This window comes from Rhinatrema bivittatum, chromosome 11 (genome assembly GCF_901001135.1).
Source record: "Rhinatrema bivittatum chromosome 11, aRhiBiv1.1, whole genome shotgun sequence".
Classification (NCBI taxonomy): domain Eukaryota; kingdom Metazoa; phylum Chordata; class Amphibia; order Gymnophiona; family Rhinatrematidae; genus Rhinatrema; species Rhinatrema bivittatum.
In genome coordinates this window covers 28,984,220-29,010,808 of record NC_042625.1, presented here as the reverse complement: position 1 = coordinate 29,010,808, position 26,589 = coordinate 28,984,220, and the positions used below count along the sequence as shown (strand labels likewise).

The 26,589-nt window shown below is 45.6% G+C and overlaps 1 protein-coding gene across 3 annotated transcripts in view; it reads right to left on the bottom strand.

The window, feature by feature from the left end:
* The window catches only part of DAO (D-amino acid oxidase), a 38,587-nt gene extending 12,351 nt beyond the window's left edge, over positions 1–26,236 (bottom strand). The window contains exons 1-5 of one of the 3 annotated variants that reach the window (XM_029619145.1): positions 26,086–26,236; positions 2,257–2,469; positions 1,562–1,676; positions 1,039–1,115; positions 106–171 (exon numbers count right to left, since the gene is read on the bottom strand). In XM_029619145.1, the coding sequence (XP_029475005.1) occupies positions 106–171; positions 1,039–1,115; positions 1,562–1,676; positions 2,257–2,450 (452 nt within the window). In that variant the 5' untranslated portion in view covers positions 2,451–2,469; positions 26,086–26,236. Of the gene's footprint in view, positions 1–105; positions 172–1,038; positions 1,116–1,561; positions 1,677–2,256; positions 2,470–2,622; positions 2,783–26,085 lie in introns of those variants that run through there. The other 2 variants (XM_029619146.1, XM_029619144.1) reach the window with 2 other exon arrangements.
* Positions 26,237–26,589: the final 353 nt, after the last annotated feature.

Here is a 26,589-nt window from a genome sequence, read left to right as displayed (position 1 = left end):
TTTTATCCATAATTCATTCCCACAACTCATGGACTGGTTACATTTCTGCACAAAACGGAGCTGAGAAAAATGTGAAGAAAGGATGTTGGACGAGAAGAGACTTACTTGTTCATAAGCCATGGTAAGTAGTTCTTGCCCTCGATCATCAGTGCAGTGTTAAACCAACCATAACTAAAACCAAAAAGATCATGAATTAGTGCCAGGCAGCTCGTAGACTGGGCTTGCCACACTGGCCTCGATCAATACTGGGCTTCTTGCTCTCGTGCACAGAGATGCAACAAGAGTCTCTCACTGTTGGCCTGGAATCGGCAGGTTTGCACGCTATGAATGCTCTCTCCTTATAAAGGGAATTTGTTGTCAAAGAGATGCGACTGCCACAATAAATGCTGATCTAGATTCTTTAACGGGATGAGACTTCGGCAGGTTAGAACTAAGGGAGGACCCTTGAAGCCCGTACACAACATCCCTAAAGTAAGGACTTGATTAATTAGAAGGGATAAAGGGATCTGAATTGCCAGAGTCAAGTTCCTCCTAGGGGTCCCACTGTCAAGGAAAGGAGATGTCTGGGGCTTCTGGGCGCTGGGCTCAGGCTCTGCCTGAGCTGTTTAACCCTCTGCTCTCAAAACACTGAGAATGTGCATTCAGCTCTTCAGTAATTCTGGAGGAGACCAGAAGAGAAGGCTCTGTAAATGGCACCATGCTTGTGACCGGATTCCACTGTAGGATGGGAGGGAACGGACGGCAAGAGCTTCACCTGGACGATCCACTCTGAGGTGTACATGATAACCATCAGCATAAAAAAGTGAAGTAACCCTCTGCTATGTTCATGCAGAACAACAACCTCCTATACCAACCAGGTGAAATTATTGTCTGAAGGCAAGTACATTACCACCCAATCTATAGCTGGGCAGACTTGCCAGACCATTTTGGGCCTTTATCTGCCACCATTTACTATTCTAAAATACAAGACAAAAATGCTAAGGATTACAGACAATTCTAACAGCATTCAAATGAGTCACAATTGTTGTGTCATCTTACCTGTAACCAGGGAAGAGCGCAAGCTCCTTTGGGGTCAGATTCCTAAATCCCAGAACGCTGTCCTTCCAGGAGGGAGCCTGAAGAGTGGAATCAAGGATCCAGAGGTATTTTGATTTAAATATTTAGCATATTTCACTATTAAGATGCTAGAAATGGCGAAACGTAAAGAAAGAATCGATCCAATTGAAAGCACAGCATGCAGGAGGCAGCACCCTTCTTTCAGCTGGTTTCTCTCTATGGAATATTTTAAAGACATTTGTTGAAGGACAGTAAAATTGAGAATGAAGGGGAAAAGCTGAGAATGAAAGCTCCTGGTGCCAGATCCCAGCCCTTGTTCTGACTGAGCTGGAAGCACAGAGCAGCAGGAGGAAACTGCAGGGTGAATAAAAAAAAACAGAAGTACTGAATACTGAGGATATTTCCTGTACTGTGAGATCCTATACGGGAAGGGAGAAGGCGACACCTCATAGTTACCCCTTATTGCTGGGATGGTGCCCTATGCTAAGAGCAGCATGCATTTTACCGGAGCTGGTTCTTTCAGCAGGTTGTAGCCGGACTGCAGGAACACTCCCATTCTTTCTGCTTCTTCCGTGTTAACATAGTCCAACAGGTAATCAAAGGTCTCTCGGTTCCATTTACTAAGAAAAACAACACAGGTGCAGTGCACGTTCCATGAAAAGGCCACGTTCATATATTCACACGGTTTTAATTCTTTCTAATCCGGACTTTCTTCTCGTTTCCTAAATCCTGTTGACATAGGTGACGAGCACCAATCACTCTCTTACCATAATTCACAAGCTAGCTCCATGCGCATCTCTCCTACAGGAAACATGAGTTCTTGTTTTAGATTGTGGACATAACTGTAAAAATCTAAAGTGGTATGTTGATATCAGCCCTAAAAAGCTAACAGCTTCATTGCTTCATTTTATAACTTTATCCTTATTATCCGTAAGCTATACCAGGGGTGGGCAAACATATCAGCCTGAGGGCCACCAGTTCAGGTTGGGAGATGGGAATGAAGGTCTGAGTTTTGGTGAGTCCCCGCCCCCCATGAGTTACATGACTGATAGCTGAGGAGCAGGGGGGTGGTGGTCCCCTTGAGTTCCTGCAGGGAGGGAGAGCAAGATCGAAGCCTCCTGCGGGATGTACTTTGCTCACCACTGAGCTGTACAATAAATCTAGCATACAAGCCTAAAAGGCGCAAAAGCCACTACATACGTTTCCTGAGTGTTCCCCTTATCGTACAGGTAGGGTTGCCACAACCCGGCCGCTCCATCACTGGTGGTGAGTGGCGTGTAGACATCCGCGTAGACTCTGATCACCAGCGGGCTGACCCTGGAGTGGTACTGCTCGTAGATGCACAGGGCAGTGGAAAGCCCGATCACGCCTGCTCCGATCACAGCCACGTGCATCTTCCGGACTGCTAAATCCCTGCATTGCACAAGAGAGACAACACAAGCAAAGGTGTTCATGTACCCGGAACGAAACTCCAATAAGCGCAAACTGCACCGCAGGCTTCTTCCGGCGGCAACCAGATGAAAGTTCAACTTTTACGAAGCCAAGCGCCTATGTGCTGGGGTGTACCTGACCAGGCGAGTCGTGCATGGCAGAGCTCGGCCCCAGATCATCCGCCTGGGATCGACACTTGGGTTTCAGAAAGTCCAAACGTGGAGCTCTGGCACAGGCCCGCCTGTCACATTGCAGGAAGCCTGCGCGCTTTCGCTTTCCGCCTTCCGCCTTCCGCCAGCCGAGCACAGCGGCAGGAGGAGTCGGGCCTCGCATCCGCAGATGGGGCGCCCTCAAGCGGAAGACGAGAAAATTGCAGCCCAGGAAAGGCAACGGGCCCTTCCGCAAAGTAGGATGTCACCTGTTTGAACAACTTTTGTCAAAATAGGGTTTTAAAACATAAAGACGTGAGCAAAATGTGACTGCTTAATGTAATACATTTCTTAGTCGCCTTTCGAGATATACAGAATTCTCCTCCCCCCCCCCCCCCAACAGCACATTTAAGGTTGCCAACTTTTCCACAGACTAGGACTGGACACTTGAGGACCAGGTTTGGGAGGGGTTTAGGGGTATGTTCCCTCCCCTTTATTTGCATACATCTGCATAAATTTGCATGCATTTACTTGGAACCCATATGGGTTCCAAGTAAATGCATGCATATAGGCCTGCTCTATAAAAGCAAAACAAAAATGGTGGATAAAACCCAAATCAAAAGCGCAGGTAAAGTAAAACAGGAGAAGGTCAACAGTTCGCTATCCACAATGTTGTGCTGTTGACAAGTAGCAAATAAGAACAGGCTTAAAGCAACAAGAGATTAGCGGTCCCTCGACACAGGCCGCGTTTCTAGAACTGAAGCGGGAACCTCACAAACGGCAGAAGAAAAATCTCATATGGCATTTATCACAGTAATGAACAGGCCTTCTCTATAATACATGTTGGGTGTGGGCTTGGCCCTCAGAAAGCAATGAGTATACTGAATTACAATTACAACATAACAAACCTCCCATAGCTAAACAGCACTAACTGCTAGCACTCAAACAGTAACAACCCTGCCTATGAAAAAGGCAACACTGCTGATATTACACCAGGCCCTAAAACACCAAAATATCTCCTATTAGAAAACTGAACAAGTGGGGCTGCTATAGATCCCTACACACAAGCAGAATACCTTACCTTGGCCAAATATGCAGAATACGAAAGACCCTCATAAAAACAGAATAAAGAGACCATAAATTATAAATAGAAACATGCAGACATATACTGAAGTGGAAACTGCAAAAATATAGACTTTATATGCAGTGCAACAGAGGAAAAACAGAAATAACACCATTCCTCAGAAAACATCAAACAATAAAATCAGAAAATATAAAACATCATAATAGTAAAACCATTACAAATAAAATGGATAAATATTTCAAAAGAGCTGATGAGTAGAACATTCAAATATAAACATTTTTATACATTTCCCAAACACCAATTACCCGCCCCAATCCTTGGAGGACGTGGGATACAAGTACTTTTTAGATAAATAACTTTTCAAAACAGCAGACTCATGAAATAGCATTCAGTAATTAGAACTAAGAATTAAAACATCTATCTGGGAACTTTTGAATTCCAGCCAACTTGCGATTGTCATGGATTATTGTGGGGAGGGAAGGTGAGGGGGGGGCCACATCAATTTTCTCCTGTCTCTCATATGCACCTCATTCATTCACAGATGGACACACATGCACGCTCATCCTCTCATATGCTTTCATTCACACACACTCATACACACATCCACACACACACATAATCTCTCTCACTGACACACACACTCTCACTCACATATACATGGTCTCTCATGTTTTCTATGAAATACACACGTGATGTCTCAGATGCTAATAGACACATTCACATGCTCAGTATGCTTTCACTGACACACATACTCACGAATGCTCTCACACACACATGCCTACATATGCACTCACACATGTTCACACTCACATATGGTCTCATTGACCACATGCTCATATATGCATTCACACATGCACTCACACATGCTCACATAAACACTCACACATGCTCTCACACACATTTACATATGCTGTCACTGACACACATCCTCTCTCACGTGTTTTCACTGACACACACTTGCTCACATATGCTCTGAAACACACATGTTCTCACTCACATATACTGACACACACACATGCTCTCAGTGAAACACACCGTGCTCCCATATGTTCTCAGTGTGATACAAAAGTGGGAAGGACTGTCAGGTATGCATTGTTTTTGCAGGCCCTGGGTCTTTCTCCCACTCCCAGCAACAACACTATTCTGGGGCAGGACATTGTGGCCACCTCATTGTTTCCTCCCTCCTCTTTTTCTACTCAGTACTTGGCAAATTGATGGGCACACTAGAGAGAGGCGGTCTGTGGACAAAAACCTCATGAGGAAGAGGGGGAGCAGAGCGGGTGTTGTGTTCGTATCGCCGCTGAGAGAAATCACCAGCAGGCAGCAGCACCGCCGATGCCTTCCCTCCTCATCCTGGCATCCCCCCTCGCTTACTCCCATAATGACTGCATCCAGTCCCAGGCAGGGCGGCGTGGACCCTGCTGTGGCTCCTGCTGGTGCCGCTGCTGCACGTAAGGTGCTGGGATGGAGGGAGGGAGGGAAGAAAGGTACAAATGGGCGGAGCCCCATGAGAAAGGACTGTGTCAGAGGTCAGGGGGAGGCAGCAACGGGCAGCGCGTGGAGCTCAATTTGCAAACTTACTACAAGCAATTAGTTGAGTCACAGCCACCAGTGAGTGAAGCAAAAAATGGCAGGTGCAAGATCCCACGGCTGCAGGAGTCACGTTTGCTGTCACCCTGCGCTGGGGAAGAGCCAGAGTGGGGAGGAGAACCAAGGCCCGAGGTCCCATACTCCTGTCTAAGGTGAGAGAACAGGACAGGTAGGCAGGCAGCAGCTGTCTAGGAGAGTGAGGAAGGGAACAGCTATCGGGTCAGCCAGGATAACGGACAGCACAGCCTGGGCACTGAGTGAGCAATAAGCATAGTGACTGGTGCTCTTCGAATCCCGACATGCCTACCACTGATTGGCCCCTGGCCTTGCTTGACCGGATTTTACAGTGTCCAGTTACACTTGTAGCTGGAAACTGTATAAGTGGCTGCAAAACCGGGCTATCCGGTCCAAAACCTGGCAGTTGGTCACCCTAGGCACATTTTAAATTTTTTTGTGTATTTTTTCTTAACTCTCGCTGCATTAGCATAGCATTAGCTTACTACATTGGGAGTTAACAAAAATAGTAACCTGAGAGGTACAATTTTTTAATGCTCAGATTATTGCATCGGCCCATAAATTAGCTCTGAATTCACACTCCTCCCTATTCTAGCCCCACATGGCCTAGTCACTGCTGTTCAAGGTTACCTCCCTTTCCAAACACATTGGTAAACCAACTCCTAAACTAACATGTGTTGTGTTCACTGTCAGTACTGGAACTGACTCTCAAAACTCTGTTACCCACTCTCAGGCTCAGAGTAACCAATGCAGGAATAAAATTGTTCCCTGACAGACCGATGCAATAAGATGCACGCTCAAAACAGGCGTTCGTATTGAGCGCCCATTTTCCTGCCACAGCCCCTGTGCAGTATTTAAATGAGAGTGAAATCAGGGCAACGTAAAAAAAGGGCGCACTGAGGGAGAATTGGGCATTTCTGGCAGTCAAAGGAGTGGATTGTCTCGGGAGCCCATTGCAATGGACGCCAAACTTCTGCATTCGTAACAAAGTCTCCTTCCTTTTGGTTATTTTGCTGAGGTTCATAGACTTTGTTGATGTTAATGTTGGAGTTGATTATATCAGGCGGCCATTGCTATGGGCATCTATTTTGTGCGTTCATAACAAAAGCGAGCTTCATTTTGATCACCAGAAGCAGTAAATTCAAGAGTCAGGATGATACTAAGGAGGAGGACAGCCCAAGGAATGAGATAATTACCAATCTCATAACCCGTTTTATATTATTTATTTGATGCTAATTCCGCTCTACCTTTCTTCCTGGCTACTTTAGCCCCCAAGTTCAATGCCCTTGTTTTATGTAACTTTGCTTGTTTCAGCCTTCTTGTTCTTGGTTACACTTGTTTATCCCCTAAGTTCCATGTAAACCGGCCTGATGTGAATTCTATTCGTGAAGTCCGGTATAGAAATAAATATTAAATAAATAAATAAATAAATGAATGTATCGCAACACAGAGGACCATAGGTTTTTTATATTGTTTTATGACTGCGAGTTAACTTTACTCCACCTCCGGAGCTGGAGTTAAATGTCCCGCGTTAAAAAATGTGGGTTGGGTGCCCAGCCTTTAGGCGTACTTTCCTGCATCAGGCAGCAACAGGTAATGTTTTCATCTGCATGCAATGTAAATGAGATGGGTGCTATCCGCTACGCTTTTGTTAGGGCGCACACTTCAGACGCACCAATCTGCTTACTGCATCAGAAGCTATTATTGTGTGCCCGAAACGCAGGCCCAAAGCTGTGCCCTAGGTTGAGCCCACCTTATTGCATCAGCCTGTGAGTGGGATTAGTTGCTTGCTTGCTCTCTCATGGCCTTCTAGCGAGGATGTGGAGTCAGGTTTGCTGCCTTATTAAAGGGCACATGTGATCAACACCGTCACCTTGTACATAATGGCAGATAAAGACCAATATGGCCTATCCAGTCTGCCCAGCAGCGATTTGTCCACCCTGGGGTAGATATGCGCACAAACTCACCTTGGGAACCCAACACCCGCTCCCTACTCCCCCCCCCCCCCCCCCCCCCCCCCCCCCTCCAACCTTTCAAAGTTGTACCACAGTCTTTTTGAGTTGCAACAGCCATTCCCTGCAGTTTACCCTGGTGGAATGAAACCACTGCTGGTGTGGGCTGTAACTGCCGCCCCACGCAGGCTACCCCCAGTGCTTTACTTCCATCCTCTTGCCACTAGGAATCCTCTGGGTTTATCCCAGGCTTTTTTGAAATCTTTTACCTTTTTTTGCCTCTGCTATCTCCTCCGGGAAGGGATTCCAGACATCCAGCACCCTGTCCATGAAACAAATATATATTCTGATGTTGTTCCCACGTCTTTCCTCTGGGTGCTTCATATTGTGACCCAACTAGGGAGTAGACTCAACCGCATCATATAGCACGGATCCTAGCAGCATGTTGTAAGGCCCATCTGAGCTGCCCAACCTATTTCCTGCTGCAGTACAATAGACTCCCTTTGATCTCACTTCTTGGCTACTAAGGATCCCCTCTGCTTATTGTGGGCTTTCTTGAATTCTGGTTTCATTTCCTCCCCCAACTCCACTGGGGAGGACATTCTGTGCATCTGCCATGCCATGAAGAAATAATTCTTATGGAGACATATTTCCCTGGATTCAATAAGAAAATTGTGTGCCACAGCCGATACAGGACGGACGCGCTAAAAAAGCGCGTCTGTTTTTGGCGCCCGCTCTTGCACCTCATGCACAGCCCCCTCTCTCCTGGGCATGCAATACAGAATGCAAATGAGGGATCACGCTAAAAGGAGGCGCTAGGGACAACTGTGCACCCCTAGCGCCTCCTTGGCCCAGGAGAGGTGGCTGTCAGTAGATTAGGAAAACAGACGCTCAATTTTACGAGCGTCTGTTTCCCTAACCTGTGCACAGCCACCAAGGGCAGGCGTGAATTTCTGAGCGTAAAATGTGTGAATCGGACGCACTTTTTTTTCAGTAACTGGGGCGAATGACTAATAGCCTCATCAACGTGTATTTGCATGTGATGAGCGCTATTAGTTTCGAGAGGGTTTGGATGCGCAATATGGACGAGCTAAACCCCTTATTGTATAAGGGGTTGTGGATGCGCGTCCAAAACGCTCGTCCAACCCGGGTTAAACAGTGTGCTCAGCTGAGAGCACTTTAAAGTATCGGCCTGTGTGACTTTTAGAAACTTTTGAAAAAGAATACTATGTATTTAGGTGCTGAAAGTCATTCATTTCTTCTATCAATTCAGGATTAACAGAGTTTATGTTCTTATGTTCTTAAGAATAAGGGTAAGAAAATACACCTAAATCTCAGGTAGACATGGAGTTAAGTTGTAAACTCTATCATTGGAGCTATAATTCAGTGTATATATACTTCTCTCTGGTCTGTATCCATTGTCTATCTTCAAAAACATGTCACATATCACACAGCCTGCATGGTATCATATACAATATACAAGATATTACACAGTCTGCATGGTATCGTATTGCATCTGATGTCTCCGGCGCATCACATCATAAATCCTGCATGATATCATATTGCCTCTGTCTCATACAATATACAAGATATTACACAGTCTGCATGCTGTCATATTGCCTCTGATGTCTCCAGCACATCACATCATAAAGCATGCATGGTATCACGCCAGCCACCAGCCTTCCTTGTCTCCGGCCTGACTTACCTGAACGCCGCGATCCGGCCCGCCTCCGCCTCGATACGACCTGCCTCCGACTCGATCCGGCCTGCCTCCTCCGGGAACCGGCCTCCTCTGCCCGCCCAGCTGCGAGCCCCCACCCCCACCAGACACGCCGCACCGAGGTCCGCCCCGCCGGGCGCAGGGGTGACGTCATCGAGCCGGGACCTGCAGGATTTAAAAGGCCCTGCACTCCCCGGCGTCTTCCTCTTCTACACGGGATCGGCGGTGAACTGGGCCTGCGCAGCTGGCGCTGAAAGCCCGTCGAGGTAAGGCCTCTTTGTTCCGCCTTCCCCAATCGGGCTCCCACGCCGGCCACCAGCCTTCCTTGTCTCCGGCCTGACTTACCTGAATGCCGCGATCCGGCCCGCCTCCGCCTCGATACGACCTGCCTCCGACTCGATCCGGCCTGCATACGCCTCGATCCAGCCTGCCTCCTCCGGGAACTGGCCTCCTCCGCCCGCCCAGCTGTGAGCCCCCACCCCCACCTGACACGCCGCACCGAGGTCCGCCCCGCCGGGCGCAGGGGTGACGTCATCGAGCTGGGACCTGCAGGATTTAAAAGGCCCTGCACTCCACGGCGTCGCGCGCCAAAGGAGCGCGACAAAGGGGCCCGCCCCTTTGTGCGCCCCTTCGTGCAGCCCTGAAGTGCCACCAGAGTCCTCCTTCACTCTGCCGCAACTTCCACAAGACACCAAAATAACGACTAGAACCCAGTACAAGAGACCCTTGCCGACCAGCAACCTCGAACAACCTGGACCTCCATACCTCCACCGACACCAGCATCCCCCCACCTTGACACCGTGACAGAGACCAGACCGGATGACGCTTCCTCAACCAACGCTGAGACCAACCTAGCAACATCCCCCTAAAGCCCACCCAGCTGTAACTGTCATGAGAACGCTGGTAAGCACTGTTAATGCATTCCTACACAAGCGCTTTACCACTCCTCTGACACCAAGCCAGCACAACCTCTTCTCACCACCTCCACCGCATTAGGCGGCCGTGATCCATCGGGGTACCTGGAGGCCCATCTGGAGATTTTCTTGGACCACTACCCAAGAAAACCCCGAGGCCTACCCAGCGACAAAGATTTCACTTATCTCTAGATGCTCCCACTTTACTCCTCCACCCCATTCCTTATCCCTAGCACATCCCAATATCTTTAAATTGTCCCATCACCCCCCGCACACTCAACACACCACCAGCCATGCACATACCCATTGCATCCATCAAACACTACCCCCTCCCACTGAGACCCCCTCACTCCAAAACACATCAAATACACCACAGAAACCTCATCCCTATCATGGCCACACCACTCACCCAAATACTAGGCCTCACCACCTTTACCATACTCCTAATCAATGCGCAATCTATCATCAAAAAAAACCTCCTCATCAATGACATTCTACTGGACGACAACCCTGACATCCTAGCCATCACAGAAACTTGGCTAAAGGATACAGACACAACACTACTGAACCAACTCCCTCTCGAAAAATATGACATTTTCTCCATACCACGACCTAAGAAACGAGGAGGCGGCCTCCTCCTTGCAGCCAAAAAGAGTTTTAAAACTAACCAAAAAACCTATCTCCACACCCCCCAGACTCGAAATCAGCACTTTTCACTCACACAACCTCCAAATCTGCCTAGTGTATGCCCCACCAGGTCTCCTCGAGGCTAACCCCTCCCCCCTAATTGAATACATTTCCAAAAACATAAACATACAAATGCCAGCAACCATCCTTGGAGACTTCAATCTCCATGTAGATAATGTCCCCACATCACCCACATGTGATTCCCTACTAACAGCATTAGACGCCCTCGGTTTCTCACAAAACATCACCCAACCTACTCACAAAGCAGGCCACACCCTCGATCTCCTATTCACCAACTCACAGATCCAAACCAACACCCCCTCATGTACACCCATCCCCTGGTCCGACCACTATCGCATCGATGTGACATGCTCTGTAATTAAAACCCAACATCCCACTCAAGGCAAAAAAGTAATACATTTTAGACGTAACTGTAAACAAGAAGAATTAATAACAGCCATGACTACTGATATCAACTCACTTGATTTAACAGACGTCGATACTGCACTCACATCCTGGAACCATATCACCCCTGGAACCATATCACCAACACGATTGCTAACAAGATCTGCCCCATACAGGAATGCACAATTGACATGTCTCAAAGACACAAACAACCCTGGTATACTCCAGAACTAAAAAACATGAAATCCAACTTAAAAAAGATCGAAAGAGCGTGGCTCAAAGACCCTACCGCCACCAAATTAAATAAATTCAAATCATACATGCACTCCTACCGAATTGCCATCGACAAAACCAAAAGAGACTTCCACTCGCAGCGCATACACCACCTTCAATTCAATCCAAGAGCCCTATTCCAACTAGTAAACAATCTAATTAAACCCTGCACTCCATCCATACCAGACATAGACAACCAGACAAAATGTGAAGAACTAGCCTTATTCTTCCACAATAAAATCAGCAATATCATGTCACGCTTCCCTCCCATGCTGCCCCCCCAAGCAAACATCCAAAGATACTACACAACCTCAATCTAATACTAATCTCTCATCATTTGACACCATCTCATCACTAGAAATCAAATCTATCCTTAAAAAAATCAGACCCTCTACACACCCAACAGATACCATCCCCACAAAACATCTCTTCGCCATCCCCGGCATCATCGCCAAACCCATCTCAAACATCATAAACAAGTCCATTGAACTAGGCAGTATCCCCAAAAACCTTAAGCATGCTATTGTGAAACCCATACTTAAGAAGCCCTCCCTTGACCCCTCTGATCTCACCAATTTCCGACCTATTTCCAACCTTCCACTTATCACAAAAGTCCTTGAGAAAGCTATTAACAAACAGCTATCAGACTACTTGGATGAAAACAACATCCTTGCCCCCTCACAGTTTGGCTTTCGCAAACACCATAGCATAGAGATCTTACTCATTTCACTCTCCGACCAAATTTTGAAAGGTCTTGACAAAGGTCTCTCACACATCCTCATTCTCCTAGACATTTCCGCTGCATTCGACACCATTAAGCATCAAATCCTACTGGAACGTCTTAGCAGCATTGGTATCTCAGGCCTGGCTCTACAATGGTTCCACTCATACCTATCTGAAAGACAATTTAGCGTACAAATGGGAAACTCCACCTCCAAGCCCTACAACCTCACTCAAGGAGTACCACAAGGTTCATCACTATCTTCCACACTTTTCAATATATATCTCCTCCCCCTCTGCCATCTCCTTGCTAAACTTGACCTTCCGCACTTCATATATGCCGATGATGTGCAGATACTTATTCCGATTAAAGACTCAACACACAAAGCCATTGAAACCTGGAAATCCGCCCTCTCTGAAATTAGCAGCCTCTTATCCAACAACTTTCTCGCCCTCAACGCCACTAAAACAGAACTCATCCTAATATCACCCCCCCAACATATCCCCCACCCTTCTTATGACCCCCACACTCACACACAACAATGACCCTGCCACTGACCTCACCTTCCCCACCCATGTACGAAGCCTCGGCGTACTCATTGACTGTCATCTTAACTGCAAGAAATTCATCAATAACACCCTCAAAGACTGCTTCTACAAACTGCACACCCTAAAAAGACTCAAACCACTCTTACATCTCAGCGACTTCCGCACCATATTACAAGCCCTCATATTATCGAAAATTGATTACTGCAACTCCTTGCTACTAGGTTTGCCTAAAAACACCATCCAGCCTTTACAACTCCTCCAAAATGCAGCTGCCAGGATTCTCACCAACACCCACAAAAATGATCACATAACCCCGGTACTCAAACATCTACATTGGTTACCCGTAGCATCTAGAATTACCTTCAAAGCCCTCACCCTAATACACAAATCCCTTCACAACCAGAACATGCACTGGTACAAAGAACATTTCTCCTTTCACAACAGTAATAGACCCACTAGAAAACAATATCTAGCCACACTACACACCCCCTCACCTAAGCTTACTAAACTCTGCACCACAAACGAAAGAGCCCTCTCCCTAGCAGGTCCGTTACTTTGGAATAAACTACCCACTTCCCTCCGCCAAGAAACCTGCCCAAAAATATTCAGGCAAAACCTGAAGACCTGGTTCTTCAGACACTCATACACCTAACATCCACACAACCACTAGCACCCCCCATTGCCAACTCCTAACCTCCCTCCTCCTCTCTCCCCCCCCCTTACCTTCCCACCTCCTAACCACCCCCTTTCCACCTTACTTAACAATTTCCCTTCTAACATAAATCCCGTAAATTGAATTTATCAGGACAGCATATTGTAAATAAGATCTTTTTATTCACAAACGTGTATATATTCCTCGACAACAAATGTATATACAAATATATACCTCCTGCAAATCTTTATGTCCATCCTTTTTAGCAGAATCCCCCTGCCCCCCCCTTTTTTTGGATAACCCCAACCATGTATCCCACTTAGTTAATTATTACTTGTATTAGCTACCCTATTATTTGTATGTTATTGTTATTGTTATTACTGTTCCTCTTATAATCATGTGAAAATTGTAAAGCCTGTTGCTAAGTTCTGTTCTCTGTAAACCGACGAGATGTTCCCAACGTTCGTCGGTATATAAAAGATATTAAATAAATAAAATAAATAAATAAATAAATAAATATTGCCTCTGTCTCATACAATATACAAGATATTACACAGTCTGCATGGTATCGTATTGCATCTGAAGTCTCCGGCACATCATGTCATAAATCCTGCATGGTATCATATTGCCTCTGTCTCATACAATATACAAGATATTACAGAGTCTGCATGCTGTCAGATTGCCTCTGATGTCTCCAGCACATCACATCATAAATCCTGCATGGTATCATATTGCCTCTGTCTCATACAATATACAAGATATTACAGAGTCTGCATGCTGTCGTATTGCCTCTGACGTTTCCCCGCACATCACATTTCACATAGTCTGAGCCTCCATGCTGTACCATAGTTGATAGATAGTGAATGGCTGCAGTACATGAAGGTAACAAAAATCTTATTTCAGCCCTTAGAAATATGTTTAATCTTTCTACCCACTGCTTGTTTTCCCCCTCACATGTTTCTATGAGACTCTTTTTCCCAGTGGATGTTTTTTGCTTAAAGATCTAGGCAGGACTTAACTGGGCACAGTTTCTGAAGCTTGTCTTCTGTACAGCTGTGAAACATACAAACTTGTTAATTCTCACAAAATCCGGGTCCTCTTGCCGATTGTTTATACCCTAAATTCAGCTGAGCAGACAGCAGCTGACATCTTCTATCACGCTGCGTAAAGGTTGCTCCTGTTCTGGGATTGGCAGACCTCTGAGAAGCAGCATTCCTAAAACCACAGCCCGCCTTCCATGGAAAAGCTCCAAGGCAGAGCAGCTGCTTTCAGCCCCAGCATTGCAGCCATGTGGAAAAGCATCTTTAAGACCTACATTTAAAATCAAGATAATAGAAGGTAGCAGACCAATTAACCCATGTGGTCCCAGATCAGTCGAATCATGGCCTTGATTTTAACCCAAAGCTTCTTATTTGTTTTGTCTGTAAGCTCCAGACTGTCTTGTATGTGTCTCTTTCCAGTGTTGTGTGCATTTGGTAGCGCTATCTATATGATTAATAATAGTAGTAGTAGTAGTAGTAAACTGACGCATGGGAGGAATAGCCAGGCAGTGGGCTGAAAACGAGGGGAGCCAGCGTTCAAATACCACTTCTCTCACCAATGCCAGTGACCTTGGGCAAGTCACCTAACCTTCCACTGCCCCAGCATCAACTTAGATTCTAAGTCCTCTAGGGCAGGGAACTGCTCTCTCAGGCCGATGCAATACAGCACGATCAGCCGAGCGCACTGTTTGACCCGTGGGTGGATGCGGGTTTTGGACGCACATCCACCCACGGATTTCGCAAATCTTTGAGTACAGAATCCCTACTCATCTCCATGTCAGATTTCATTGTAATGGGCCTTGACAAAGGTCAATCATTCCTCCTAATTCTACTTGACTTATCAGCGGCCTTTGATACGGTCAACCACTCCACTCTCACATCCTTGCTGGCTTCTATAGGTATCTCAGGCTCCGCACTCTCATGGTTTAAATCTTTTCTCGCCAACAGAGGCTTCAAGGTTAAGATTCAGAACAAAGAATCACCACGAATGGACTCATCCATAGGTGTCCCCCAGGGCTCCTCGCTGTCGCCCACGCTTTTCAACATTTATCTCTTACCAATCTGCCAACTCCTATCCAACCTTAACCTCAAACACTTCCTTTACGCCGACGATATCCAGATCGTGATACCCATTAAAGAGTCTTATACGAAAACATTGGATTACTGGGAAAATTGCCTCCTTGAAATTAAACGCCTCTTATCCAACCTAAACCTAGTTTTAAACTCCTCCAAAACCGAACTGCTGCTCATCTCCCCAGACAACAACAACTCCATCTCTAATCTTCCGGCCATCCTTACTATCACACAAGTGAGAGACCTAGGAGTATTAATCGACAACCGGATGAACCTCAAAGCTTCTATCAACAGAACCACCAAAGATTGTTTCCATAAACTCCAAGTACTGAAAAGAATCAGACCGTTCTTCCATCTCCAGGATTTCAGAACTATTCTACAAGCCATCATTTTTTCTAAGATCGATTACTGTAACTCTATCCTTCTGGGCCTCCCTTCCTCCTACACTAAACCTCTTCAGATGATACAGAATGCTACTGCATGACTACTGACAAACTCCAGGAGAAGGGACCATATAACTCCAATCCTCAAAGATCTCCATTGGTTGCCAATTCATTTTAGAATCCTTTACAAATCTCTTTCCATAATATACAAAACCATTCATCAACACACCCCACTCTATTTACAAGTCCCTCTCCAAATTTATAATTCCTCCAGACCAACTAGAGATGCACTCAGAGGATCTCTTCAAGTACCCTCTGCCAAAACTACCAGACACATCACATTAAGAGATCAGGCTTTCTCTACAGCCGGCCCCCCTTTATGGAACTCCATCCCTCCGGACCTCAGACAAGAACCTAGCCTCCCAACCTTCAGAAAAAGGCTTAAGACCTGGCTGTTTAAACAAGCATTCCCAGACACTAACTAATTCTCTTACCATCAACTATACATCATACAGCCAGTCCTACCCCTTCTTTTATGTAAATATCTACAGCTAATGTAAATATCTTTATTGTTATCTAATGTTATCCTATCCTGTATTTTCTCTTCTCCCAGTTTTATTTCCCCTGTTATTTGTAACTGCTTACTTCCTCACCAATAAGTTACGCAATTGTTCATTGTACACCCCTTGTTTTATGTTAACCGGCATGATGTGATTGTATCACGAATGCCGGTATATAAAAATCTTAAATAAAATCCACAACACCCCGTGAAACTAATAGCGCTCATCGCATGCAAATGCACGTTGAGCCTATTAGCTATTCTCCCCCAATTTAAAAACAAAATGTGCACTTGACACGCACATTATTACCCTCAGAAATTAACGCCTGCTTTTCTGTATATCCTCCGACTTAATATCGTGGTGTTATTAAGTCGGAGGAATAAAAAGGACAAGAATGGAACAGGGACGCTCGATTAGCAAACGTCCATTCTCCTAAGCCGTGGCTGTGCACAGGTTAGGAAAGGGGACACTCGTAAAACTGAATGTCTGTTTCCCTAACCCACTGACAGCCAGCTCTCCTGGGAGGCGCTAGGGGTGCACGTTTGTCCGCAGCGCCTCCTCAGCAGCACAACCCCTCATTTAAATATTCGATCACGTGTCCCGGAGAGGTGGCTGGGCGCGTGTTAGAAAAGGGCCCATTTACCGCCCTGATTTATTAGATTGGCCTCATTGTGACTTGCCTTGAGCCTGTGTTTGAAAGGGCAAATAATTACATCCAAAATCCAATCCATATTATAAATACGCCTGTATAGTAACACATAGCAGAGTTATGTTTTGCTGTAAGAACCCATGCCGTGAGTGGATTGGGAAGCACTAGCAAGTGCTTTTTAATCTCCCAGGATAGAGGTTAATGCCATGTTTTCCACAAATCATGTGTTGCGTTATTACACTTTAAAATGAAGAAAAAAACATCTATTTAACATTTTGAAAAATTTTGAAACTTAGGTCCCAACAGAAAGCTGGGCTGATGTATAGCAAGTTTTTGTAGAAGGGAATTCTTCCAGTCATTCAGCGGCACCGCCGAGCCATGGAGCTAGGCAGCTAGATCCAAGGTTTTGAAAGCTGATCACTGCGGAGCAGCTAAATATTGCTATTCACCTGCGGGCTCTGTCCAGCTGCTCAGAAATAGGCAATTCTGATTGTGACATGAGGCTGGTCAGTGGCCGGCTACCCCAGTGCACAGGAACAGCAGAGTTAAATCTGTCTGGCCATGTTATAGCTCGCTAGATTTAGGGAATTTTCGGCTGCAGCCTAGTTCTGGGCTTTTCCCCCTAAATCTAGCTCAATTGCCCCTGAGAGGATGAACTCTCCCCAATATAAGAGGTTGTCTTACTGTTGTGACCATGTGCCAGAGCAAGGTGGTGCCCTCTGGCTAATCTGTGGGTCTCAGTGCCAGAATCAGGAATGGTTTAGGACCTTGTATTACGAGGGGGAGTCTAAATACAAAACAAAATTACTACATTTCAAGTTTTACTTATTTTTGCGGGGGAGAGGAGCAGTAATGCTATGGGGGCCTCTGAAACTTGACATAGCTTGCCTTAGGGCCTCCTCAGCATGTCTTCATCTGGCCAGGCTTCATCCCCAGTGAAATCAGTGAACACACGGTCCTCTGGGTTTATCTTTCAGTAAAACCATGTATTCTTCATCTCATTAGGTGGGCGGCGATACGGCTCGGTTTCCCCTTTCACAAAGCTCAACATTTACAGTCAAAACGAAACACAGAGTCAAAAATACTTCCCGGGTTATAATAATCTAGACTCTGCATAACAGCTGCTCTTTCCTAGGTAAAACCATCCCCACCGACATTACATTTTATACGAACTTTTACCCTGCTCAGATGAGCAATAAGCAGCGTTATCTGATCCAGCCTCTCCTCCCCGCCTCTTTCTGACATATTCTGCCTCGGGCTGTTCTAGTAATTGATGCCCAGCTAAATATGGGAGGTGGGTTCTGCCCCAGTACCCACTGCCTAGAACCCACCCTTAGGGACCCTTTTCCTCCTGTCTGCGTTACAAGACGTTGGAAGCCGACGTACAGAAGTGCATTAGCATAGGGTTCTCACTGCTGGCAAACACGTGTGTGTTTATTTATGTATTTATTTGTTGAGTTTTATATACCATCGTTCGGTGAAGCCATCACAACGGCTTACAAGATTCAGAAGGTAGTATCTTAACATAAGCGAATTAAGGGTATAACAGGATACATATTATATTCGAAAATGAGCTGATAAGGGGAACGGAAAGGGAAAAAAGATAAGGGGGGATGGGAGGGGGGTGGAGGTGCTACGGGGTGAAAAGGAAAAAGTGGGGAAAAGGAGGGTTACAGGGGTGGGGAAATTAGTTAAACGGAAAGTTATTCATTTTAAAGTCCGACAAAAAAATCATTTTTTAATGAGAGGGGTTTGCTTGGTGCTGGTCTATGTCTTGTTTTTGCGTGGTTTTGGGTGGTAATTCTGTTGGGTGTTTGGATGTTTTGATACTTGATTGTCTATGTAGACTTTGTAAAACAGCCATGTTTTTAGATCTTTCTTGAATGTTTTGAGGTTAGGTTGGGTTCTCAAATCTTCTGGGAGGGAGTTCCATATTTTAGGGCAGGCGATGGAAAATGCTCTTTCTCTGGTTGCTGTCAAGTGAGCAAGTCAGCATATTGAGGCCGATGTTAATGACATGAACACGAGGCTCGCCTGAACTGCAGATACTAAAGTGCACGTACACATGCCAACAGCAATGCAAACACTTAACTACATTTCCCCAAGGTCTAGTTGCTTTTTTTTTTTTCTTTTGCATTAATGCATCTGCAGAGCACATCCTTTTTAACTGCACTAATAGATATTAAGCTATTTTGCATGCTTTTGCATCTCATTAGCTTAGACTATGCATTAACACTATGTCAGACTAGTTTATGCAGATGTTTAACACCTGTTAAGGCTTGCAGATATCATTAATGTGCTTTAGTACATTGGCCCCTAAGTCTACTGCACCACATGCCTCTCCCTGAGGTTGCAGCTTCTCTCCTAATTACGAGTTCCCTGTTTTTTTTGTGGTTGGTTTCCTCACCCCTCCCTGCTTCAGGGAATAAAAACTCCTGCGGCATTTGCTGTCATTCAGGGCTCTGTCATCCCATATTATTCAAATGTAACATCTTAAGATGTTCATGCGTTACTTTTTTAATGTAGAACGCACAACATATTGCACAGTAGTGCAATTCTGAAAGAGGTGATAGGTAATAACTATATACCAGCCCTGCTACAGCCTCACTTGTGTCTAGCGAACAGCTAAGGGCTCAAAACTCAACTTGATGAAGTCTGTCTCTGTGCCAGTCTTCGATCCCCGCCAAGTCAGACTGTAAGACCGTGGAATTTGCAAAAGCAGAAACTTCTCCGGAGATTGTAAATGAACATGTTTGTTGAAGTGAAGATCTCAGGGCACGGGAATGTAACTAAATCTGGCCCTAACTCCTATGCTCTCTAAACTGAGCTCCCACTCATGGCAGAATTTTGGCATCGCTGACCACGTAGAAAAGAAAAAAAGAAATCCATCAACAATTGCTCCTCTCTTCCATATAACAGCTGATTCTGGCTTTTGCTTGTTTTCAGTAAGGTTAAAAAAAAAACCAAAACTTAGAAATGTAAACGGGACCTTCCCACAGCATGCCTCGATGCCAGGATAAACAAACGCAAGGAAGACCGGCCTTGGTTTAGTCTACGTAAATAATATAGAATGCTATTCAAGTTTTGGGGTTTTTTTTAAATTAAGATTCATTGCACAAAAGTGCAGTATCATGCAGTTGGGATGCAGGAATGTGAGGGAGCAGTACGTGATGGGGTGGCGAGATACCGGTGTGCAGTAACCAGCCCTTGATGTGAGGGTGTCTGATGGATCTGGAGGTAATGAACACCAGCGTGACAAGGCGGTGGCCAGGGCTAGAGGGATGCTGGGGAGCAGTGAGAGAGAAATATCAGGAGAAAGGAGGTGATAATGCCTTGGCACAGGACTGGGGGGGGGGATGAAACCTCACCTTGAATTTGTGTCCAAATCCGAAGGTCTGAGGAGGAACATTTTCACAGGGTTTTACCCAGGTAATTAACTAGTTATTCATGTAAAAATTGGCAGCTGAAGATAACTCTCTCTTTATGCAGGAAAAAGTATCTGCACCATTTCACAGCAAAGTGGCGGGGCTGGCAAGCGAGGTGCAGGGATTTCCTTTTGAAATCCCTGCGCGTGCTCGACATCAGCAATCCTGCCCTTTGCCCTAAAGCAGGTGCAAAGTCCACAGGTGCTGATGTACCTGTGGCACCGGTCAACCCCAAAACTGCTAAAGGAAAACTATACAAGGAGTTTGTCTTTCACTTGGATGCCCGCAGACCTGCAGGCAACTCAGAGACCCCCAGAATGGATATATCTAGAGGCTACCAAAATGGTGTAGGATCAACACCAAAAGCCATATGAGCTGAGACTTTAAGGACCTTAATATTGTTTGCCCTAAAAGAGAGGCAAGGGAGGGGCATATGACAGAGATATTCACATACCTCAAAGGTATAGGAAATGCACATGAAACAAACATTTATTTAGGGGGGGGGGGGGAGGGGAGACACTGCTCTGGAACAAGAGATCATGATTTGCAGCTCCAAGGGAGCAGCATCAGGAAATGTTTAGTTGCAGAAAGAGCACCGGATGCATGGAATGACTTCCTAGTAGAGGCGGTGGGAACCAAAATGGTTCACAAAATTCAAGAAAGCCTGGAATACGCACAGAGGATCCCTGGTTGTGAAGATATGAGGGGAAAGGCAGAGGTCGATTGAGGATTATGACATTGCACCAGGAATTCAATTGTCAGATTAGATGGACCTAACAGTTCTAATCTGCCATCATATTGCACATTTCTACATTATTGCTCTGAAATCAGTCTCAGATCTGCTTATACGACTGTAGCCAGCTTTCTCGTCATTGTAGATTAAACCAAATGGCACCCTGAAATCCAGCAGGATGGGTGCCATAAAGCAAAGTCCGAACGTTCTGCTATTCTGGATATAACAGAAGATTTCATTTTCTACCCCTGACACTTTTGCACTTCCACGCCCCCTCTTCTCCTTCCTGCTCTCCCCTTTCCAAGCACACACACACACCAAAGAGGGGATATGACAAGAGTATCCAAATACCTGAAAAGTGTAAATATAGTGCACATGAAGCAAACATTTTTTTTCAGTGGAAAGGAAGTTCTAGAACAAGGGGGTCATAATATGAGGCTCCAAGGGGGTAGGCTCAGGAGTAACATTATTTATTATTTATGTATTTTCAAACATTTGTAATCCTACCTGAGGCCTTTTTCCGAGAATGTCCTCAAGCTCACGAAAATAGTTCTTCACTGAAAGGGGGTGACATTCTGCCTGTGGAGGCAGCAAGAGTAACAGAGTCCAAAAGGACGTGGGATACAGAAGGTAAGGGGCAAGTCAGAGGTTTGCTGGGGAAATTGTGCAGATGGGATGGGCCTTGCGGCCCCTGTCTGCCGTCAGATTCTGTACATCCTGAGAGGGGCTACAGATCCAGTCCATGCACAAAACATTGCAAGAGGAGCAGCACAAACTAAAAACAGGCAGAGGTCCAGGGCTGAAACAACAAAACAGGTTCCATCCAACGAACAATGCCAAACAGACAAAAAAGGAAGAAAGCTCTGACCTCTATTAGGTTACCTCATAACTCCATGTCTCTAGGACGTGCCAGAGCCGATCCCTGGTTCTTCCACTCATTGCATTTGCAGGCTCGCCGTTCCTCTCTCGAGAGAGAGAGGTTGGATTTACAAGTCCATGCATGCAACGAAAGAAAAACCAGGATCAGCTCAGCCTCTCCCTACAGATACAGAGCAATATGGTAAACCTAGGAAACCTTAAAACAAACAAAAACACTCAATAAAAACATCAAGAATCACAGCAAAAGCAGATGTGCTTATCCCCAGTACTGACTGGACTGTCAGCCCTTTATTTTGCCTCTTTAATAATACAAACCGAGTGTGCATTATCACATTGAAACATTTCCCTAATACCTAATTTTGTTGCTTTCATAATATTTTTAGGAAGGCTACATTGACAATATTTTACATAAGAAGTTACAGAGGAGAAGGCTTGTGGCTTACCAGCATTACTTACTGTTGACTCAGAGCATGTTTTATGAAAAAGAAATGTTATACATCTAAATAAATAAATATGTAAAACGAGGCCTAGGTGCATTCAGTTCCTTCTATGGATTCAGGGAGGGGCAGTCTTGTCTCCTAGTTTTTCTCTCCTGGAAAGCTATGAATTTTGATCAAGATCCCTATGTATCCTTTATGTAACGATATGTTTTGGAAACCTTTGCTCTCCACCCAATAATGAATACTGAGCTTAATGCAATTAAGTTTCCTGAGTAAGGTACTAACCTTTAAAACATGTTTACCATTTCCTTACTAGGATGCAAGACTGTGTTTTTAATGAGTTCTAACTGGACTATTAATGCATTAGAACAGTGGTCCCCAACCTTTTTTGCACCAGGGACCGGCTTCAAGCAAGACCATTTTTCCATGGCCCGGCAGGGCGGGGCAGGGGCGGGGCTTTGGTCATATGGGGGCGGGGTTATGGAGGGGGTTGGATTTTAGTGCACACTTATCATTTAATTATGACATTTATAATGTGAATGTGACTCAACTCACCATAGGTTCTCACATGCATGGCACACTGACCCATGATCGTCATGGGGCTAGATGTAAAAGTACAGTTTGTATCCATGGGAACCCCCCTGACCCACAATAATGGATGTAAAGCAGAATTATGACATTCCCCATACAACTCACCCTACAAAAAAGATATTCTGGTTCTGGTGACATCTCAGTAACAGCAACTCAAACTCCTTCTACTTCCAGGCTCAATAGCCCTACTTATGAAAAGACAGCAGTTTACCACCAATGCATGTCCTCTTGAGAAAACACAACAAATAAGACCGATACAAACGCTTACATGCTAGTAAAATATCTCATCTCGGTAACAGACACAGAACCGACCTAACATACTCCCAGGATCTGTAGTAATGCACATAAACTAATCCGCACACAGTTACACCTGTATTATGGAATACACTCAAACAGGAGCAACCCTATCTATGAAAAGGCAACACTACAAATATTAAATCAGGCCCTAAAAACCAATACACCTCTTATTAGGAAAACAGAACTAGCAAGCAGCTATAGATCCCCACACAGAAATAATTGTAAAACTATACTAATAAGCAGAATAAATGTTTCAAAACAGCTATGAACAGAATAACATCCAACAATTAAAAACTCATAAAAACTATTAAACATTCTCCAAACGCCAATAAAATATTTCAAAAAAGCAGACATCACACAATTAAAATGGCAGTCAAGAAAAATAAACTTAAAAAGCCACCTTTACTTACCCCTTCCAGCAGCTCTCCTACTCCCCTTCCCTGCAGGCCGTGGCACACACCAGAAGCAGCAGTAGAAGCTAAGCTCTATACTTATGGTCCTCTTCCTTAGTGCCCATGTCTCTCACACACACACCATACCAGTCATGCCCCCATGACCAGTTTCTGTCTCTCACACACCAATCATCTCCCAAACAGTCTTTGGCACACACACACCAGTCACCTTCCTGAACAGTTTCTCTCATGCCATACACACACACAGGCTTCCCTCTCCCCTGTTCTACTTACATTATAGGGGCTTCTCACTCTCATAATCACTTTCTCTGTCTCTCTCTCACACACACACACTCACTCACCAGTCTCTCACTCCCATGCTTGTTCTCTCCACATGCACAGGCTTCTCATTCCCATAATCACTTTCTCTCTGTTACACACACATACCAGTCTCTCTCATTTCCATGCTCACTCTCCACGTGCACAGGCTTCTCATTCCCTGAATCACATTCTCTCACATTCACACACACCAGTCTTTTTCTCTCACACACACCGTCACCTTACCAAGCAGTCTCTCTCTCTCATGCATGCACACTCACCCAGGCTTCTCACTCCCATGCTTTCTTTCACCCCACAACACCAGGCTTCTTACGCCCATGCTTTCCCACATACCCAGACTTCTCACTTCCATGCTTTTTCTTTCACACACACACACACACACATCAGTCACCTCCCTGACTAATGTCTCACACTCTCACATACACATCAGTCATCTCCCTGAGCAGTCACTTTCATTGTCTCTCACATACACACACACATCAGCTCTCTGACCAGTCAATCACACACAGGCTGGCTGCTTCTCTCTCTTTCTCTCACTCACTTCCTCTCCCCCCCCCCCCCGAGCACAAATGGGAGCTGCAGCAGCCTCCTCCTCCAGCCCCCGCAGGCCAAGAAAGAAGAATCCCATCGGCCGCAGGAGGCTCATGCTGCTGACTCCTTTCTCGATTACCGGCTGCTTCAATAGCTCGGGGACCGATGCTGCAGCCGCCGCTGTTACTTTATCACGCGGCACGGCTCTTTCTTCCCGCGCACCGCGTATCACTTCCTGTTCCGGGTCACGGAAGAGGGGGGGGGGCGCAGGAAGAAGAAAAGGTCAGCCGCGGGTGCCACAGCTTCTAGCACCACTGCCGTTCCCACTGGGCTTGAACGTGCTGACAGCCCGGCGGCAACGGCAGCGGGAGAGACCGGGAGCGCGCGACACATCTGCCGGTGCTTGGCGGTGCCGCGGACCGGCAAAAAACTCCCGCAGCCCGGTCCCGGTCCGCGGACTGGTGGTTGGGGACCCCTGCATTAGAAGATACTCACACCAAGTTACCAGTGGAAAATAAAATGCACTGTAAATACTGTACCATCACACCCTGTAAGGAATCCAGCAAATACAATGTGAACTGGCTGTTCCTTCACTCTCTCTGTTCACATCAAATGTGTGATGGCATCTTCATCAATAGAAATGGAAATCAAGAAAGGGGGTAACCTATGTTAACTTTAGGTAGAACATTTCTGAATGAGGGAAACCTGCACGGAGCATTAGTTACTACCTTTAACAGAAACATGGGGGTAAAACCTGCATGAAGCATCAATTACGACTCTTAACAGAAAAATGGGGGTAATCTGCACGGAGCGGCAGTTACTACCCTTAACAGAAGGTTTGGGGGTAATCTGCATGGAGCAGTAGTTAATACCCTTAACAGAAAGCTTGGGGATAACCTGCACAGAGCATCAATTACTACTCTTAATAGAAATATGGGGTAACCTACACAGAGCGGCAGTTACTACCCTTAATAGAAGGCATAGGGTAACCTACATGGAGTGGCAGTTACTACCCTTAACAGAAGGCATGGGAGTAACCTGACAGAGCGGCAGTTACTACCCTTAACAAAAGGTTTGGGGGTAATCTGCATGGAGTGGCAGTTACTACCCTTAACAGAAGGCTTGGGGATAACCTGCACAGAGCATCAATTACTACTCTTAATAGAAACATGGGGTAACCTACACAGTTATTACCCTTAATAGAAGGCATAGGGTAACCTGCATGGAGCGGCAGTTACTACCCTTAACAGAAGGCACAGGGTAACCTGCATGGAGCGGCAAGTTATTACCATAAGCAGTTTGCTGGGCAGACTGGGTGGCCCATTTGGTGTTTATCTGCCATCATTTACTAACTAACTGGCACATGGTAGGGAAGTATAAATTTGGCGTGGACAAAAGTTGCATTAAAATACCTTTCTATACCTAAACTATCTTCCACGTCCCACTTGCAATAATGCACTATGCATTGGAAGAGAAACGGTGTACTTTGGCATTACCTCCTGGGCTGTGGTCTCTTTTTCTGGAATGTTGAAGTAAAACAATACCGAGAACTAACCTCTGGCGAGTGAAATCCTTAGAAAGTTTTGTATCCCACAGCGGCAATGACCAACGCACCTTACTGAAGGTTATTGTTTCCAACTGGCCAAAAAATACAAGTTAGAAAAACTCAGTCCACCGCTCCAGAGCTGCGCTTCTTGTGTCTACAAGAAGTACAAAGTCAGCCTCTTTCACTTATCACCTAATGGTTGAACAATTTGATCAAAGGTCTCATTATTAAGTTTTGGCTTTGTCTGGGTGTTTTTGAGGTTGGCAGTTTCCACCGTCTCATTTGGACTTCCAGCTCAGTCAGAACCAGGGCTGCATTTGGCACCATGAGCCTTATACTTTATATTCCTTTCCAACTCACTTTATCCTCATCAGCCCTTGGCCAGGGACCATACACCAGGGCTCCTTGGCTTCTGGAACCCTGCAGTCGTGGCCCCTACATCCAGCCACGCCCACTTGGCCAGCCTCAAGCTCTTCTGTTTTAATTGATGATGATATGTAAAAAAAAACAAAA